The sequence below is a fragment of the Muntiacus reevesi genome, chromosome 18 (assembly GCF_963930625.1).
Source record: "Muntiacus reevesi chromosome 18, mMunRee1.1, whole genome shotgun sequence".
Lineage (NCBI taxonomy): Eukaryota > Metazoa > Chordata > Mammalia > Artiodactyla > Cervidae > Muntiacus > Muntiacus reevesi.
This window is the reverse complement of record NC_089266.1, coordinates 22,682,597-22,702,696: the sequence shown is the minus strand read 5'-3', so window position 1 is coordinate 22,702,696 and position 20,100 is coordinate 22,682,597. Positions and strand designations below refer to the sequence as shown.

General features: G+C 47.0%; 1 protein-coding gene and 2 pseudogenes across 3 annotated transcripts in view; 2 read left to right on the top strand and 1 right to left on the bottom strand.

Moving 5' to 3' along the window:
- Positions 1-20,100, top strand: part of LOC136149795 (large ribosomal subunit protein eL19-like) — a 239,275-nt pseudogene that overhangs the window by 30,415 nt on the left and 188,760 nt on the right.
- On the top strand, positions 1,877-10,669 carry LOC136150134 (transcription factor CP2-like protein 1; annotated as a pseudogene).
- FBXL20 (F-box and leucine rich repeat protein 20) overlaps positions 13,754-20,100 on the bottom strand; it is a 95,386-nt gene continuing 89,039 nt past the window's right edge. For all 3 annotated transcript variants that reach the window (XM_065908739.1, XM_065908740.1, XM_065908741.1), the window contains exon 15: positions 13,754-19,317. In XM_065908739.1, coding sequence (XP_065764811.1) covers positions 19,210-19,317 — 108 coding nt within the window. In that variant the 3' untranslated portion in view covers positions 13,754-19,209. The remainder of the gene's footprint in view (positions 19,318-20,100) is intronic.

Genomic DNA, 20,100 nt, shown 5'->3' with positions numbered 1-20,100 from the left:
ATGGATGAGGAACACTCCTCTCAGCCCCTCTTCCTCTGAGAGAGCAATAGACTTCACACTCTAACTCTCCAGGTTAAAATGTTGCCTGGGATAAAAGACAAAACAAAACAACAAATCTTGGTTAGAGGAGAAGGATGGTGAATTATTCCTTAGCAATTAAAAAAAAAAAGTTACTTCCTTGGCTTAGGGTAAGGAATAACCCCAAGGGTATTATTAGGATCAAGTTATGCCATGCCTAGACAATGATAGAGTTGTTTGGATGTCAAAAAAAATCCACCTTAAAAAAAATATATCATGCTTTGGGACTTCTCTGGCGGTCCACCGAAGGCTTCCATTACAGTGCTCTTGGGTTCCATCGCTCGAGGAGGGATTAAGATGCTGCATGCCTATGGCGCAGTCCCCCTCCCCAGACCAGCTCTTGGTGGTGTCCTCTGAAGGGCCCATACTGGTCTCAGCCTTTTCTACTTCCGTCCTCTGTAACAAGCCCCCTCCCACCACGTCCACATTCCCTGGGCCCCACTGCCACTCCCTCATCCTGATCCACCCAGACCAGGGCCACGCCCTGCCTCCTGAACCTTCCTAGCCCCTTCCTCTGTCCTTCTTGGTATCTTGCTCTGTCCAACCTTGGAGAGTCTCACTGGGGGCCTTCTGGCCTTGAATCCAGCTTTGGGCAATGGGTGAGTCTTGAAGTCTTAGGGGTCTTAATGGAGATCTTGGGGACTCAAAGTTTCTTTGGCGCCCATTGGCAAGAATGTTCCCATCCCCTTTTCTCCTTTGGTCTGGTTTCATTGGAGAAGAATGTAGGTACAGGACCGAGGGCCAGGTACTTGGAGGAACCCTGCCCATTGTGTGTGGGGGGGTGGGGGGGTGGGGGCAGGGAGGGCGGCATACTCTGGTTTTCCTTCTCCCTTCCTCTGAGGAGGGGCCCCCAGAATCGCAAAGCCTAGATAGTCAGGGTCACATGAGGTCAGGCCACATCTTTGGAGTCCAATCTCTGCTCTCTGCAACGCCTTTATCTGTTTACACCAAACACAGTAGTGGGAGGTGGGGGCCGCAGGCCAGGGCTGTGCACAGTGACAACATGAGCTGAGTCTGAGGAAGGGGGCCATCCAGAAACACAATCCGCCCTAAGGCCCAGGGCAGAGCTGGACCTCCTCTCCTTCTACCTCCCCGGGGAGGGTGCACTCCCAGGCCCACCCCCTCCTTCTCACAGGCGTGCTCTCCCTCCCATCACCACCCCCTGAGTTCCACAGCAAGCTGGACTATATTCTGTAAACTCCAGGCCCCTAGCCAGGCAGCCCCCAGTGACAGGACAGGTGTTGGGCCATCACTGCCCCTATATGGGGGGCGGCTGGGGGGAGGCCAGGGGGAGCAAAGGCCCTTTGTAGGTGATGCTGTGTGTCTGTTTGTCCTGTCCCCTGGAGCAGTCAGGCTCCCAGCCCCCATAGCGTCCTGTGAGGGGTCCAGGCAGGCGGTCTCCGGGAGTCAACTTGGCTTATATATCTGGAGCTAATCTCTTAACCCCAGGGTGCCGCTCATGGTTCCTGGGCCTCTTGGGGAACGGTGAAGGTGGGGTTAGTGGATATCCATCCCTGTGACTGGTCTTGCTGCAAAACTGTCTCCTCTCTGAATTAATGATTGGTGGGGAGCCCTATGGACATCATTTCTCCATTTCCCCCCAGCTAGGGCTGCCTAACCGGTCCTGAGTTTCCTGGAGCCCTGGTTGCTCAGCCAATAAGGGGCCGAAGCCTTGCCCCAGCCTTCGGTCTGTCCCTGCCTGTATAAAGCCTGGGGCCCCGGCTGGATGGCCCGGGGTGTCCAGCCCAACCCAGTGCTGTGCTCCCTGCGACACAGCTGGTCCTGCTGTCTCTCCAAGATGCTGTTTTGGCACAACCAGCCGGAGCACCTGTGGCCTAGCCCCGGGGAGCTGTACCCTGGGCCACCAAGCAGCTTGCTCAGGTAAGGGCCAGAACCCCTCCCTCCAGTCCCCGAGGAAGGCACTGATCTGAGTTGTGATGGACGTGGTAGGGCTATCTGTTTCAAGCCAAAGATTATGGGCTTCCTGCTCTTGGGGGGTGGTTGGTCAGTGCGTGCGTGCTCAGTCATATCCAACTCACTGTGAACCCACTGGAAAACGGTCAAATGTACCTGGAATTTAGTGGGTCCCAGGACATCTCAAAACACCCTAACCACCCACCTGCTCAGGACACATGTTGGGCAGTCACTGGATGTCAAGCAAGCCTTGAGGATGCAAATAAGTAATTGATGGCAGATGTTTGCAAATATTGTAGTGTTGGGGATTTGCACCTGAAGGGAGGTCTGCTGGAGGCCAGAGGAGCTGAATGGGGACCCCTTAGGCCCTGGCTGCTGCAGGGGTACCTGCTTCAGCAAACTGTAGGCTCCCTGGAGGCAGAATGTGGCAGAAAGAGTCAAAGCCTCTTGGAGGAGGGGTTGGACAGGGCAGAAGCCAGCAGTGCCTTCCTCTTCCTGGCAGGGAGGCCTTGCCCTTCCCCTACCTCAAGCAGGAAGAGCTGGCCAACATCCCCTGAGCGGAGCAGCCCTGCCCGGCATTCCAATACGTGCTCTGCGCAGCCACCTCACCGGCCGTGAAGCAGCAGGAGGAGACCCTCACCTACCTGAACCAGGGTGCGCTGGGCCTGGGGATGGAGAGGGGCTAGCGGGGTGCTAGCGGGAGGCTGGACCCAGGGTGGGCTGGGGGTGGCAGGCAGTCTTTCTGCCCCCCAGAGAGGGGTGCCCACTTCCTCTCAATTTCTCCTAGGCCAGTCCTATGAGGTACAGATGCTCTGCAACCCCAAACTGGTTGATGCCACCCAGGATCCCCGGCTGCTGAAGGCAAGTGCCTCCACTCCCAGTTCTGGCAAAGGCTGGCTATGACTATCCCTCTGGCAGGAAGCCAGTGTCATCACGGTGATGTCATTCTCAAGTAGAACCCTCTCAAGTCCACCTTTTCATTTGACCTTCACAACAGCTTGGTGGTGGCGGGAATTGTTGAGGAAACAGGCACAGTGAGGTGAAGTATTTTCTCAAGGACACAGAGCCAGTAAGTAGCAGAACCAGGATTTAGAAATACATTAACATAGCATTATTCACACACATGATTCCATCTCTCAGGAAAAAAAAAGTTTTTATTTAGCTCCCGTTCTTTGCCAGAAACTGTTCTATGCACTAGAGATTCATGGGTAAAGAGACAGATGTGGCTTCCTTCCTCAGGGGACTTGCGTTCTACTGAGACAAACATGTCATTGAACAATTTAGATGTGATTACAAGTTGATTTACAAATTGCAAACTGCTAAGTGCTTCGAAGAAAGAGTGACTGAGTGCAAAGGGATTAACTCGTCCATTTTACAGATGAGGAAACTGAGGCTCTAGGTTACTTCCTCAGTTTCACCGCTTGTTGAGTGGCAGGTGGCCCCTGGACACAGATCTAGTTATTCTAAGTCCTTTTGCCCCCTGGGTGTGGGAGGAAAGGTAAGGGAGAGGCTGGAAAGGTTGACCTGTCCCAGAGGTGGGAGCTGGTTCCCAAATGCCCCAGCACCATTCTGTGCCCACAGAGCGTGGTGCGTGTGGTTTTCCATGACCGGCGCCTGTAGTACACGGAACAGCAACAGCTGGCCGGGTGGAGGTAGAGCCGGCCTGGGGACCGCATCCTGGACATAGGTGATCGGGGAGGGACCAGGGCCCTTCAGGGCTGCTGTCTGGCTTAGAGGCCCCTGTGGATGAGGGGTGGTGGTGCTGACCCCTGCTCCCTGCCTGCCAATCTGTGCCTGCAGATATCCCACTGCCCGTGGGGGTGCTGGAACCCCAAGTGCTGCCCTCACAACTGAACACCGTGGAGTTTTATTGGGATCCGACCAAGAGGACCTCTCTCTTTCTGCAGGTGAGTCTGAAGCTGGGACAGGAAGGAGGCTGGAGGTCAGATGGGGGTGGCAGCAGCCTATATGGGAAAGGAAGGTAGCTTGGGTGGAGGTCAGAAGAGGTAATAAGAATGAATCACTTCCAGAAAGCACTGTGAGGAACAAAGGTGGACAAATGTTGATTGAATGTCACCATAAGGAAGGACTTGTCAAACATTAAGGTGATGGAAGAAATGACAAAACGTAGGACAGAATTTAGCTTCATGGAAAGTAATGGTCTGCAAAGTATGGGCAAAATTAAAAGGAGACATCAAATGGGAAAAATGGTTGCCACATATAACATATATAATGTTATATTTTAAATATATAAAAAGTGCTAATACATTAGAAAGAAAAAGTAGATGAAAGCTCAATACAAAAATGGGCAAAAGATATAAGCAATTTATAAAGAGGGATACAAATTGCTAATAAATGTAGACAGTTCAAACTCACAAAATGTTAATAATGCTAATTAAAACTACATGTATATATGTACACACACACATGTACACACGGCTTCCCTGGTGGTTCAGTGGTAAAGAATCCACCTGCCAATGCAGGAGATATGTCTTCAATCCCTGGGTTGGGAATATCCCCTGGAGAAGAAAATGGCAATCCACTCCAGTATTCTAGCTTGGGAAATCCCATGGACAGAGAAGTGGCGGGCTACAGTCCATGCATCGCAAAGAGTCAGACATGACTTGGCAATTAAACAACAAACTACACACACACACACACACACACACACACACACACACACATACACTAGCAAAGACTTTTATTATTGGTAAGCTTTAGAGAAACAGACAACCTCATATCCCAAGAATGCAAATTGGTGCATCCATTTTGTAGGTACGTGGGCAAATTTTATTAAATTTAATGTTCATACTCATTTTCCCTCATTTTCCACCTCAAGAAATGCAGTGTTGAATAAATACCATAATAAATACCCCTGTCATTTTTTTTTTACCCCTGCCATTTTTTATATTAAAAGATATTAATCAAAATGTCCATCAGATAAGGGTGGACTTTGAAATAAGTGTTTAGTAGTTTATAATAGAAATTGTCTAGCCATTAAAATGATGTCTTAGAATTATTTCATGACAAGAGAAACTGCTTTCCTGTACATAAAGACAGATGTAGATCTGTATTTAATGTTTGATTTCTATTTTGCAAAAATAAAAGTGTGTGTGTATATAAAAGTTGTGTTTTATTCTTGCCCAGAGAAAAGACAGAAAGAAACAAAACTTGAATGTTAACAAGTACTGTCAGGCAAGTACAGATGTCAGGCAAGTGTGTGCGCCTTGGCTTCTGTCTCGTCACAACAAAGATTTGGAGTGCTGGTACTGTCTCTGAAAGGTGGGGTGATGGAGATGCCCGTATCCTTCGTACTTTTTCAGTGCTGTACTGTACTTCGTTGCTCAGTCCTGATTCTTTGCGACTCGATGAACTGTGTAGCCTGCCAGGCAAGAATACTGGAGTGGGTTGCCATGCCCAACCCAGGGACTGAACCCAGGTCTTCCACATTGCAGGCAGATTCTTTACCCTCTGAGCCACCAGGGAAGCCCAAGAATACTGGAGTGGGTAGCCTATCCCTTCTACAGGGGATCTTCCTGTCTCAGGGATTGAACTGGGGTCTCCTGCATTGCAGGTGGATTCTTTACCAGCTGAGCTACCAGGGAAGCCCCTCCTGCATTTTCTATGTTGAATATATTGCCTTTTATAATAAAAAATATTGTCAAAATTCACCTATAAGTCCCTTTTTTGAATGTCCTCTGTACTCTAAGCACCTGGACGAGGAACCAGGTGGATATGGCACAATTTCAGTTCCACCACTTCTTGGCATGAACCTTGCCTGGGTAATGTAATCTCTACCAGTCTCAGCTTCCCTACCTGTAAAGTTAGATTCATTAGCTGTTCTTCACAAGACTGCGGGAAGGCTACAGTGGTTGTACAGGTCAGGAAGGCTTCCTAGAGCAGACCGCTAGATTTAGCAAATAAGATACAGGACACTCAATTTAGATAAATTTTGAACTGGTAACTCTACCCTGGAATGGAATGTATGGACTCAAGTGTGAGCAGAGGGAGCTTTCCCAGTAGAGGACTCAAGGGACAGCTCTGCAGATGCATTGGAGTGGTCAGTAGGCTAGATGGGTGGGTCAGTGGGTTCACTGATGGGAGAAAGAGAGAGCAGACAGGCAAAAGGGTTTGACTTGTTTCTTTAAGGTGCTTGAACGCCACGGTCAGGGACTTTGCTTCTCATCTCAGTCTTGAGGAGCCACTGAGCGATTCTGAACCAGCGAAAGAACCTAATAAGGTATGCCTTAACAATAGACACTGGTTGGGGATGGAAAGTTGCTGTGGCTGACAGGTGGCAGGCAGGTAACAGGTTTCAGGTGAGATCCCTTGAATGTGGGCGGGACCTAGATAGAGTCACCTTCTTTTCCACCTCAGGTTCACTGCATCAGCCTTGAGTTCACTCCTCGGAAAAAAGGTGGGGAGAAAGGCGTCCCCTTCCGCCTCCAGATCGACACTTTCAAGCCCAGTGACAAGCAGCTTCCGCTGGAGCACCTGCATTCAGCGGGCTGCCTCGTCAAGGTGTTTAAGGTACGGGCAGCCTGGGGCCCTTTCCCCTCCGTCCCTCTCAGGGACTGCCTTGCTGGCTGTGTGGATCTGACTTGGCTTTGCGGTGGACCCTCACTCAGCCTGCAGGTCCTGTACCTGGGACTGTTTCCTTCTCTGGACACAGAGGGTAGAGCTTGGTCTCGTTCTCAGAGCCCTTCCTGTCATGAGAAGTGGGCAGGTAAGGAGGGGAGCTCTGACATTTCCTTGTTACCCCCCTGTAGCCCAAAGGAGCTGACCAGAAACTGAAAACTGACCGGGAGAAGATTGAGAAACAGCCTGTGCATGAGAGAAACAAGTATCAGCCTGTGAGAGCACCGTCTTCATGGAGGTATGCGGCTGGGCGGTGGGGGGCCGGGGGGGCAGAAAACATCCTCAGTGTACACTCGGGGAAACTGAGGCCTCAGGTATTGCGGCTGCTGCAGGATCATCAGCACCCCCACATACATACCAGTGATTCCCCGTTTCTTGCGAGGACAAACTGCACTGCCTGTAGTTGACGATTCCCAGGAGCTGACGCTCACAGGCTGCCTCTTCTGCCCTGCTGTTTGCAGCTACCTGACTTCTGCTCCCTCTTCCTGGAGCATCTCCCTTGCTGCTGTAGCTCCTCCAGGAAGCCTTCCCTGACTCCCCCAGCCAGACCAGAGGCTAGTTTAACTCTCTTCATTGTGTGGAAATTTGATCTACCTGTGAGGGACTCCTGGAGGCAGGGACCAAGTTTGTCCAAGGCCGGCCAGCAGTCACCAGGGCACTCTGGAATGTCCAGGCTAACCTTGCTGTTTGTTTGCCCCACAGTGTTCACCGTGGCCAGAGCCCATTTCAGGGGCCCACCTGCCTCTGAGCCCTTTTGCTCTGACCTCTCCCCACTCCTGCAAGCTCCTGTCCCCAGAGAGGTGAGGCAGGATAAATACCTCCTATCAGCCCCTGGGGTGAGAGTGAAGAGAGAAGCCCTCAACGCAGAAGGCAGGCCCAGGGGTGCCGCTGAGGGAGCTTCTGGGGAACATGTGGTTGACCCAGGACAGGCCTAGGGAAGTGGGGGCAGGAGACTGGCCACCCTGCTCGCCTGAGCCAGACTCCCTGCTCCCCCAAGGCTCTGCTCCTCACCATTCGCCTTGGACGCCTTGGGGGGCAGCCTAGCTCTTGTGAGTCTCCCCCCCACCCCCAACTCTTTCGAAGCCTTCTCAGCAGTTCCATCTTTCTCCGTAACAGGGTGGCCCTGCCCTCTGGTGGGCAGATGTGGTATGGCCACAGATCGCAAAATGGTTGCCTGATGGCATCGGGCATGTCCCTCAGGCAGGATGAGCCTCCCTTCTCAGACTTGGGCCCCCCAAGGGCAGGGATGTTTCCCCTCCATCTTGTTCTCAGTCCATGGTGCTACTTGGACTACTCTCTATGCCTCAGGATCTGAACCCTGGAGCCTCCGTCCCAGAGACACAGCAGTGGTTGCATCGGCACCGGTTCTTCAGCTACTGCCGGTTGCTGGCCAATTTCACTGGTGAGGCTGGGATCTGGCCCACAGGTAGGGACCAGACCTGGAGGGGACTGAGGGCCCTCAGGCAGGCAGCCTGTCTGTCCCGGCTTGCTCTGTGTCCTTCAACTAACTTTTATTTAGAACTAATTGTTGACAAAGCACAATGCTTACTAGGCTCTCTTCTTGTGCATTATCTCACAATTTATACATTACCCCTGAACAGGGCTCAGAGAGGCTAAATAACTTGCCCAAGGGCACATAGCTAGCCAGTGGCAGAGGTGGGATTTGAATCCAAGTCTGACTCCCATGTCTGGGTATACTAGGGCTATTTGTAGACTAATAGTGGATTGTATCCCTTGCCACCCTTGATCCTGGCCTCTCTTCCCCTAATCTAGCCCTGTCTGACTTTGCAGGCACTGATCTGCTGAAGCTTACTCGCTGTGGAGCTGCTGACGGGATCCGCCTTTTCAATTCAGAGCCAGGTGCTGGGCATTGCCAACCAGGATTCCCTTTTCACTGTAGTGTGTGCGTGCTGTCACTTTAGTCACCTCTGACTCTGCAACCCTATGAACTGTGGCCTGCCAGGCTTCTCTGTCCATGGGGTTCTCCAGGCAAGAATATTGGAGTTGGTTGCCACGCCCTTCTCCAGGCCATCATCCCCAACTCAGGGACTGAACTTGTCTGTCTCCTGCATTGGCAGGCAGGTTCTTCACCACCAGTGCCACCTGGGAAGCCTTCCCAGTGTAGCTGCACTTACCAACTCAGCTGCAGTTCTGTTTCATAGACTGTTTAAGTGGAAGGCACCTGAAAAACTACTTACCCCCACTTCTTTTTACAAAGTAAGAAACTGAGGATAGGAAGAAACCTGAGGACGACAGCAACCTGCTGCCTGAGGTCAGAGCAAGCCTAGCAGAGTTGGGCTTAAACTTAGGCTGCTGTGACTTCGTTCTGTGGCCATCCCGTGTGCATCACTGTTTCTGGGAGTAAAGGTGGATTTTTCTCCTCTCCTTTCCCCACAGGGTCCAGCGTTCACTAAATCTTGGTGACCCCTCTCCCTAGACACCTGGGAGGAGGTGGGATTCTCCCAAAGAGGCTAAAACTGGGACCTGTTAGTTCAGGTGATTGTAGACTTTTCTCTTGGTCCAGGCCGATCCGACACCAGCGGACCTTATGTTGCTCAGGAAGCCTCTAGGCAAGACGATGAGGTTCCTAAGAACCCTGACTCAGGTGAGGTTCTGGCCTCTTCAGAAAACAAAAGAAGCCAGGCGTGGCTGCATGAAACCTCTTCTGGCCTGGGACCCAGCATGCCCTTGGCATTCTCATCTTTTGTGATTTGACTAGTCGTCTTCTTCCAGGATGTCTCCCTGGGTTTATTCCTCCATGCTCTACACTTTTGATTCCACAAATTCCATCCAAATTTGTCATTCTATTGGTACAAAGGATTAGAACACTATCATCTTGTTATTGTATTTGGGCTTCAGTCATTCATATGGCGTCCCATCAATTCTTTAACCTGGAGGTTCCTCTCAATTTGAGTCCTTGCCAGAGGTAAGGAATGGGAGGTGAAAATGGAAGTGAATTTATAAGCTTTTCTCCTTTACTCCTCCCCATCTGCGCACCTCCCAATGAACTGTTACTTTGCCCTCTGGGCAGTGGCACCCCCCACTGACTCCTGCCCCTGTGCTGCCCACACCCCCAGGCTTTTATCAAGAGATCTCTCTGGATGAACTCAGTGCTGTAGAGCTCTTGGGGAAACTGGCTGAACTCCTGGCCCTCCCAGCCAATCAGATCTATCATCTTTTCCATCAGGCCCCCAGGGGCATCCTCATTCTCCTCAGTGACCAGGTAAAGTAGGCAGTGGATCCCTGCACGTTCCAAGGCCTGGAATACTCTTCCAACCTCAGGCCCAGTCTCCCTGTCTCTGCCATAGCTTATTCTGTTTGGCTCTAAGAACAGAATTGTCTTAGTGACCCCTTCTCCCTTGCAGGTGGTCAAAGATGAATCATACTTTGTGGCTGCGGTGAAGAAAGGTAGGGGTTTTAGAGGGAGCGGTTGTGTGCCTGGCAGGCCCTAGAAAGGGTGAGATTGTCTTACACTGTCTCCTATATGAGGCTGAAAGTTTCCTTGAAGGTGTGTTGTGGGTGCTGTGCCCCAACCAAGTGAACATCTGCTCCATGCCAGCTTTGCATCAGAGACAGAGTCATATAGCCAAGAACGGCTACTCATTGCTCAGTAAAAAGTAACAATATTCTCATGGTGGGGGAAATGCCCTGGTTTCAGGGAGTTATTAGAAGGAGAGGGAAAGCTCCTGTTCTCCGCACCACACTGCCTCCACCCCACCAACAGTCATACTGGTCATGAGGGCAGGGGCTTGCTGGACATCACCTGGAGCAGAGCACTTCTGAGCAGCAGGCTGGTGGTCCTGGTTAGTCACTGCCTGCCCTCTCTCCCTGCTCTGTGGTCCTGTACCCGGGGGGGTCCTAAAGAGCTGGACTCGGGGGCCCTGAAAGAACACTTGATGTGACAGATGTACCACAGGCTGCTCTGATGTTTGGGAGCAGCACAGTAGGTTGGAGGTCTGCCTCATTCCACTAGAGCCCCTTCTTTTTTAAATTGCTTTCAGTGCAGAATCCAGATGGCTACTACCTGGTTCTGACCTAGGCCCAGAGGCGCCCTGCTCAAGAGGAGGAGACTAGTGCAAGCCTGGTTCTTTGGGTTCCTATGTTCATCAGAAGCCTTGTTAAAATCCTCAGATGCTTCATCAGGGTTCAGGTGAAGAGCCAAACTGTGATGTGTCCTACAAACAGGCTCCAGGCTCATGTTTCTGCTCAGCAACATGTTGTTGGAACCCCTGAGACAAGCTGAGCTGAGCTGGCCAAGCCTGTGAGGCAAACACCCTGGCAATATAGATAAGGAACTCCTGCCCCAAGGTGCTCAACTACAGCTATTCTTGAACAGTGAGGTTATGGGGCTTTCTTTTTTTTTAATGTAAATTAAAATCTTGTGTCTGAAACTTAATTTTCTGTGTATTTTTTTTCCATGTAGAAAACCAACTTTATATTAAATTAGGTACTTTTTAGTAAGTGATATTAGGCCATGTTTTATTCCATTCCTTCCCCCCCCCCCCCAATTCCCTTCCCTTAAAACTTTCTGATGGAAAATTTTAAACATACTGAAAAGAAAAACCCATGTGTGCATGGTGTGGAAGAGACCAAAATGCCTTTATTAATCATTTACCCCATCTGTCATTTACTGATCATCTCTGGTGAGTCTTAACCTGGCTAGGTGAGTCTTGACCTCTGGCTAGGAAGGGTAGGCAGGAGGAAGGCTCTAAACACTGGCTGAACTGATTAACAGGATTAAAGGAAGGGAAGGAGAATCTGCATATTGAAGTTCAAAGACCTAGAGCTTGTGTCCCTCAAAGGCCAGTTCAGTTCAGTCGCTCAGTCACATCCCACTCTTTGCAACCCCATGAACTGCCAGGCCTCCCTGTCCATTACCAAGTCCCTGAGTCCACCCAAACCCATGTCCATTGAGTCGGTGATGCCATCCAACCATCTCATCCTCTGTCATCCCCTTCTCCTCCTGCCCTCAATCTTTCCCAGCATCAGGGTCTTTTCAAATGAGTCAGCTCTTCCCATCAGGTGGCCAAAGTATTGGAGTTTCAGTTTCAACATCAGTCCTTCCAGTGAACACCTAGGACTGATCTCCTAGGCCAAGGCTGCCTCAATAAGGACAAGGAAGCAGGCAGGCATCTGCTTGCACCCCTGGAAGGCAGCGTGGGACCCTGTCAGCCCCAGATGACCAATCCAGACTAGGCCTTTACCTCATGCAGCATGAGTGGATTTCAAGTGAGGCTCATGATCCCACAGGGCTCCCCAGGTGTGTTTCAGGGCAGGGTAGACACCCTGAGATCTAAATCAAAGTTGCTGATCTGGCTCCACTTCTAGTCCCTATCTCCACCAAAGGATAGGGACCCCACTGCATTTAGCCTTTGTTTATCTTTCAAGCTAGGAGCCTCCAGCAGACTAGATACTGAAATGAAGCAAATCAAAGCAGGGAACATGTTCACTGTATGTCACTATTTTTGCTTTTAATCTTCACAACTCTAAAACAGGTACTGTCGTCCCCACTTCACCAACAAAGAACTGAGACAGAGCAGTTAACTGAGATAGAGCGGTTAACATGGAACTTACGTGATTAACCATTACACTACTCCCTCACTCCTTTTCAGTCTAAGGGCAATGCTCTGCACAGATAAGGGACTCAGACTGAACTGTTACTATCAAATTAATTAAGACAAAGGTTTTTTATAAACTGATTTATATTATATCCTCCATTTTTCTTAGAGACAAGTGGAGTGCAGGGTATTAAGGCTGTTGAAAAGGCTATTGAAAAGATACTAAATACTTAAAAAAAATTAATGACGAGTACTAATTAAAGGATAGCAAAAAAAATAAAGATGCCAAAAAGATTGAGCCTCAGGGGCGTTTACACACCAAGGGTTCAAGGATGTTAAGATTCTTAGCTACAAGTCAGGCTATTTCCGCAGCAAAATGAAAAGTCTTCACAGCTTATTTCCTTTAATTACATCATAAAACAAAAATTAGAACATACAGGAAACAATAATAGTTACATAACAATTTACTTTATATATTTATATATAAAAAACATTTTTTTTTTTCTTTTTAATCCAAAGATTTTTAAAGCAAAAGGAATCCTCTACTGCCACCTTGGATTTTATTTATTTTAAATAACCCTCCCCCCCACCCCCCCCCAATCTCAAGCGCCAAAAGTACTGGGTGGAAACACAGTTGCTTGGACAGCTAATGGAAGCTGCTGTTAGGTCACCACAGAGGGAACTGTGTTGGCCCCAGGGACTGGCTAAGTGTTGGGGCAGGCCTGGTGGAGAAACAAGCAAGCAGCGGCTCCCACACACCGAAGCGCTCACTCCAGGGCAGGCCGAATGGCTGGACAAGGCTTAGGCCAGACAGCGATGTTGGGGATCAGACCCTGCCAGTCAACCATCCTCTGCATTTTACCCCTTCCTCAGGGAGTGGGGTGGAGGCGGGGCAGTGCAAGGGTCAAACAGCCTGGTTTGAAGATAAAATTTCTCCCACAGCACCATTTACCCATCCATCTCTGTCCCCAAGCAGAGTCTGACAGGCAGGGGGAGTCCTCACAGTTCTCTGAGCTCTGCACAGGCCTGTTTCTCAGGTCTGGGCTCTCAGGGTCCCTGGAAGGTGGGCAACGGTGAGGAGAGGAGCTGGGAAATGACTGAGGCAGGCTGCTTGGAAAAAAATTCCTGGAAGGAGGGGAAAAGAGGCAGCCACAACAGGAGGCATCTGAAGGGTGATTGTAAAACAGGAATGGAGAAAGGCAAAATTAAGGCCTTTCTCTCCCCGGAGCAACTCTTCGGACTGGGTAGTCACAGATCCTCAGGGGCCAGCTCTGAGAGCTGCAGTGTGGTGAGGAAAAAATACACCCACAAGTATCTTATGATGAGCCCCATCTCACAGATCTTGCATATGTTAAAGGTTAGTGTATTTTGGGGGAGCAGGGTAAGGAGGGAAGTGAGAGAAGAAATCTCAGGCTCACCACTTCCTGTACTTATGAAATTAACAGTCATCAGAGAAGCACAGATAAGAAATTATTCTTAAGGGAAGGGGAGAAAAATAAAAAAAAAAAAAAACTGATGTAAACCCAGAAAAGTAGCAGCAAAGGTTTCACTTATTATTAGGTCTATTATATAGCACTAGGAAAGAAAATCATTCAAGTCTTTGGGTGGGGAAAGGTAAAGGAATTAATCAAACCATGCCAGTTAGAGACTCCTTTTCAAGTTAGGATTTTCTAAGACTTTAGGTTCTCATTCACTAGTGCCATAAAAAAAAGAAAACACAGAATAATGACATCAGGGGCTGAGAAGGGTTACGCCAAGGTAACAAACATATACATGTACGTGAGCAGCAGTGTGGGACAGATTTGAATTAATAATAACAAGCGGTATAAGAGACACTGACAAGCCAAAACTTAGTGGGGCAAAGCTTCTTCCTTCACTTTAATTAAAAAAAAAAAAATTACTTCAAAGGTTTTCCTGGGTTCTTGGGGGAACGGCAGTTGAGAACATGTGTCTGGACAGCTCTCTTCCCTCTCTCCCTGAGATGGGAGTTCTCACTGACTTCCTACCTGCTCGTGCTCTGGTGGAAACCATGCCCAGAAGTTGCTGGGAAGCACTGGTGGTGTTCAGTGGTGCCGATCCCCTTCTGGGTGACACTGGTCGGCTGTGTGCAAAGTAGAAACCCTCCTTGCCAGGAAGAAGGGCATGGAGTTCATTAGATGGAAAGTAAATCTGCTCACATGCGAGGCAGTTGTTTCTACATATTCAGGACAGATGCTCGTACCTGAAGCAAAGTACCCCAGTTCCAGAACCAATTTTCTCCTTTACTTTGAATTGCAACTACCATTTCCCCACCCCGATTCTTCAAAACAAGACACTGAAAAATACAGAAAACAAAAAGGGTCAACTGATATAGTTTTGGTTGTTCATGGTTCTTTTCCTAAAAGGGCAGTGAACCACCCTGCCTGAGGAAGCACTGAGTCTCAACACCTGGGAACCAACCTCTACCAAGGGCTTACTCAACAAACACAGGAGGCGGAGATGTAAGAAGTGCATTATGGCATTTTTCTTAACACCCATGTAAACTTGTCCAACAATTTTTTTTTTTCCTGCTGAAAATTAAATGTAACTCTCTTGGGTTTCAAAGATTCACTCAGACTCAGCTGAAAAGTTCTTACTGACTTTCCTAAGGATTGAAGGCTCCAGAGATGCAGAACTGATATTCTTAAGGATAAAAATGGGCAAAACAGGTAGACTTGCCTTGGGGCAGGGGGGTGGGTGGGCTGCAGAAACCCTTCCTGCAGAAAACTCACTTGCCTCAAATGGTAGAAAGTTTGTTTCAAGTGAGAGGGCAAGTTAGAGCAGCATGCCCTCTGCTGGAGATGTCATGTTAAGTTTGGACATCTGGACACAGCAAATACAAGCCAAATTACCTGGATTAATTATACCCTACTGAAATGGTTATATACAGTTTTCTGTATCTTCCAATTTCCTAATTAGCATTTATGATAGAAATAACGGTGAGAGGCTGAGACTTTTTAACTCCCCTCATGCTCCTACCACTTTAGGGTTCTTTGGTCCAAGATCATTGTAAGGGAGAGGATTCTGCCTCAAGACCTCCAATGAAGCATCCTATCTGTCTTCTCAAACAAGACTTGACTAATTCACACAGCCTAGGTTTGAGGTGGTTAAAGATCCTAGAACTGGTGGGCAGATAGAGAAGGCAATTTTTTAATAAAGTGTTCCAGAAGCTCAAAGCATACCACTGAAGGAGTCTGTCAGCCAGGATGCACAACAGGGATAGAAAACTAACCTTAAATCATGCACACAGCAAGGGGGAAAAGCAGGACAGACCCATTTCCTTTAAACCCTTCCTTTCTGGTGGCAGTTGTCATGAGCAATCTGACTTTCAGCCCAATAAACATGAAATCGACAAAGGTCCACCATGACCAAGTGTTCCTTGCTCTAAACAACACAGTCACCAAGGATATGTCACCCACAGGCAGACAGGAAACAACTCTTCTTTCCTGGGATATCACACTTCCTAACAACTTCAAACTAAGACAGGTTCCAACTTGTATTTTGTTTAGCCTCCCATGGCATTTGTGGGTTATCAAACCAGTAACAATGCATTTTACAAGGCAATTAGAAGAAATAAAAGAACTTGACTGCTACAGCATTGTAGCTATATTGAACCATTCAAACAGTTTGGAAAGCCTGAAATAAAGCATCATAAAAATATTCAACAGATTTCCCTTTAAAATGTGATATAAGGAATATGAAAAAATTCTGACTAACATGTCTGACTAAATCAACTTAATGGATGTGGAAATTTATAAAAACCACTTAAGAAATACTTTTACATCCACTAAAGAGCAGAATAAGATGAGAGATATTTTTTTACATAAAAGCACAATGTGCTTCCATATTCCAAATATTGGAAACAAGGGAAGAAGCCAGATTCCCTTATTTCTTATATCTGACAGTTTGATTTCAAATTTAGTAAGCAAACATCAAAGATCACTCAGTGAAAAATGGCCTGAGCTGCCTAACGGTTACTGAATTCAAGGTTGTCCAGATCAGGACAAGAATTCAGAGAGGAAGCCAGATTGAAGACATGGAAATAAATTAGCACTATCACTGGCAGTGAAGCTTTAAACAGAAGGCAAGAATGGGTATAGAAAGGAAATGGAAGTCTACACACACACAAAAAAGCTGGAATCATCACCTTCATAGGTAGGGTCAATGAAGATGTAAAAGATACTGATGATGCTGGAAAACATAAGGGGAAAAGGCTGCTTAGAAAAGAGATGATCTGGATGTGTAGTAACTTTGAGGATACCTTCTTACTTTGTCTAAATCTCTTCTCACTGTTCACTGTTTTTTTTTAATTGAAGGCATACTCTGGAGTCAGACAAAGGGACCAATAAATTTTTCCTACATCTGAAAAGCCTTACTGGATTTTCAAGAGTTACTAATGTTGAGTCAGGAAATATTACGTTCAAATGATAGGACCCTTTCCACCTGATCAAAATTTACCATGGGTTCTCAAAGTCCTGTATATTTCATCAACCGACACAGGTTTCAGATTGGCATAAAAATACGTGTCCTTTCAAGCTTTATGGGCCTTAAAATTTTCTTGAGAAAGGAACAAGGCTCCTGCCTGACCTTATACACACCAGAGCTGCTTACTCCAAGGCCTTTATTCTCACTTGACTGTTTTCACCCGCACAAGTCCGCAGAGACTTGCATGTGGGTGCACTCTTTGAGAAGAGAAACAGCATTTTCAAGACATTCATGTACTAGTGAATAGGTTTGTTCCTTTTTTTAAATAAAGAAGTACTTCAAGAACTTCAACTGTTGGGAAATTAAAATCCATACTCACTAATAAATCAAAGGTTTATTCAGGCACTATTTTCTTTTAAACTTTGTATGTTAAAGTTGTTGCCCCAGTTACCTGGGGATCTGAATATTTCCAACCACATCTAGAAGTGTGTGTGCAAATGTGTATAGGTATATATGTGGGATATAGCCAGGAGAGTGGGTCTCACTTTGAAAAAAAGTGTATTCCTTATGTGGTAACCTGAAAAGAGGATAAGGGAAAGGAAATGAAAAATACATATAATTTGAGCTTTTAAAAGGGTGTAATAATAAAATAAGATTTAAAATAAATTTAACATGCTAACTAATGGTGGATAGTAGATTCCTAGGACCTTTTCAACTAATTGCTTATGGAAAAGTAAATCACATTTTATTCTTACATATGTTCGTATTACTAACACCTGCAGCATTAAAACAAGCCTTTTAACAGCCTCAATCATGTAGAAGATGACCTAAGATTGTGGTGGGCTGCACATTAATGTCCTAAAAAACCAAAAGTCACCCTATTAAAAAATCACACAAGGTTTCTAACCTTGATGTTTAGAAATCTACTTCTTACACTTCAGAAACTCATTTTATTTCCCTTATCCTCTGTTTTTTTTTTTTTTTTTTTGGTGGGGGGAACTTCTTTGACTCTGATTCATGGGCACTGAATACTCTGCTCTAAGCTCTGGTGACCAGGCTGCCCAAGACACTGAACCCCCTACTTCCTCTCAGTGTTCTCTTTCTGCCACCCCAGTGCCTTTACCTGGCTTCTCTGATATTTCACTCATGGAAAGTCTGGAGCTCAAGGGAGATGGCTGATGGGTTCTGAAAAGGTTCTAGTCCTTTGAGGCTCCAACATTAGATATGATACCAAACACTGATGTACAGTTGACCAGCTGTGACAGGGTCATTCTTGCATCCCTAATAAGCTGAAATGGGAGGAAAAAAAGAGAAACAGCCCAGTTCAATCGCATAACTCTTCGAGCAGCATTCCTGCTAAAGTAGAACAAATCTCACAGGCACAAATCAGAGATGCCACTGATCACACCTAGATTTTTTTGGTCAACACACAATATTTGAGCTTTGGTGGAGGTGGCTTTCAGTTTCAGTTTTGGGATTTGCCATTCCACTCTTTGCTAATAATGCATTTCTCTCTCCTTATTAAGTTACATGGAAGGAAAAATGTGCAGGGGGAAATACTGGGTATATCATGCATATTATCATTTATCACAAGATATAACAAAAACCAAAAGGCAAAGTTTGTTTTCATCAAAATTGTCTTAGCTCAATTTCCTCTCATAATTTTTCTTGACTGGCAAAGATTCAGGCAGGGTCCCCTAATGGTAAAATTTAGAATTAAAAAAATATTTATTGATAATGTCTCTTTTAAAAATGTTTGGTAACCCCAACTAATCATCCAAAATGCAACTGTAAACACAACAACAGCAAAGGAGTAACAATTGAGTGTGAGTAAGCAGACTATTACAGATGACAGATTGAGCAAGAGTGCAGGAGGGAGCAACAGAGAATGAAAGACAGGTACACAGTGTGCTATAGACAGTGACAATCTGAGTGAATAAGTCATCACATCTGGACCACAGTGATTTCAATGCAACCATTTAGCAAACCTCTGGGCCAAATACTAAAACACAGGAGGAGGAATGGACAAGCCTTCTTTGTGAGCATGCTCAGCATGTTGGCATGGGAACAAGGAAGCACAGAAACTCTTTAGTCATCTCACAGTGGATGGCTACCATTTATAGGATGCAAAGAAATTTTCCCTCTGGTCCCTGATACAAAATGTATTGTTTTTCTATGCTTTCCTTAACCCTGGAGGACTGCAGTTGCTGTTCCAAAATCGCCAAAGAAACCCCTTAACAAAATAAAGAAACCACAGTAGCAGTTAACACTGGGTTTGCTGGAATGCCCCCTTCCATCTACCTTGCTTATGATTTTCTTCTGGGCACATCCAACAGGAATGGTTAAGTTTTACCAATCCACATGATAAAGCCAACTCGAACTCAGTCCCCTGGTCACAGAGACAGACTGGGTCAGGTGAGAGTGGGTATGCGTATTTATGTGTGGCTCTGGGGATCTGGACACCGCCCTCACTTTGTAACCTTTGCCCGGAACACTGGGATTGCTTCCAATGGAGATCCACGGTAACTCTAGAAGTGTCATTAAATACTCAGTTCACCAAGGTTGACCACCTCCATTGTCATAGGATGATGCAGCATCTGCAGAAGCGCTGTCTGCTGCCCCCTACTGATGGGGGTGGAGTGACAGGTGCGAAGTAGGCGTGGACTTTAATATTGGGTAAATGGGTCTGAAACAAGACAGAAACGTTACTAAGAGGGAGGCCTTCAACAGAAACAACAAGGCTGTTTTTCACAAAAACCAGAGGGACTGAGTGGACATGAAGGCAGAACAGAGGCTGAGCACGGACAGCATGTTGAGACCTAGGTTCTACTTCATACCATCCCAGGTTATTCTAAAAGACCGTATCAGCTCACATACCTTTGGTAGCTGCTTCCATAATAATAAAACTGGGGGCAAAAGTCATGCTAATCTCTTAACCTGTCCCAAAGGGATTCCTGGTTGGATTCCTATAGCTGGAAGAAATTATATAAACTTAAAAATTAATTTTTTCCAAGCCATTATGGACAATGTTTCCTCTGATATCTTTAAAAACCCATTATCCTCTTTTAACTAACATGCTTCTAATATTTACTACATAAATGGTTTCTAAACTCCTACTATGTTCAAGGCATTGTGCTAATTCTGTAAAGGGACAATGGTCAAGATAGCGATCCTGCTCTTAGGGAACTTAGGAGTCTAGACATGCACATAGATAGCTAGAGTGGAAGAGTGCTAAGGGATTCTTGAGGATTCAGAGGTGGAACCCCTGGCTGGGGTGGAATACAGCCAGGCAGGCCTAGGGACCATAGGCCACAGAAGCAGCTCTGGATGACCTGTGGCTTTCCGCGTTTGGTAAAGAAAAGATATGGATGCAAGGTCTTCCCACTGCAGTTACATTCTCAGTCCTCCAGGTCTAAAGGGAGAGGTGGAACTGAGGTCAACTGAAACTTCAACTTGAATCTGCTGCTCC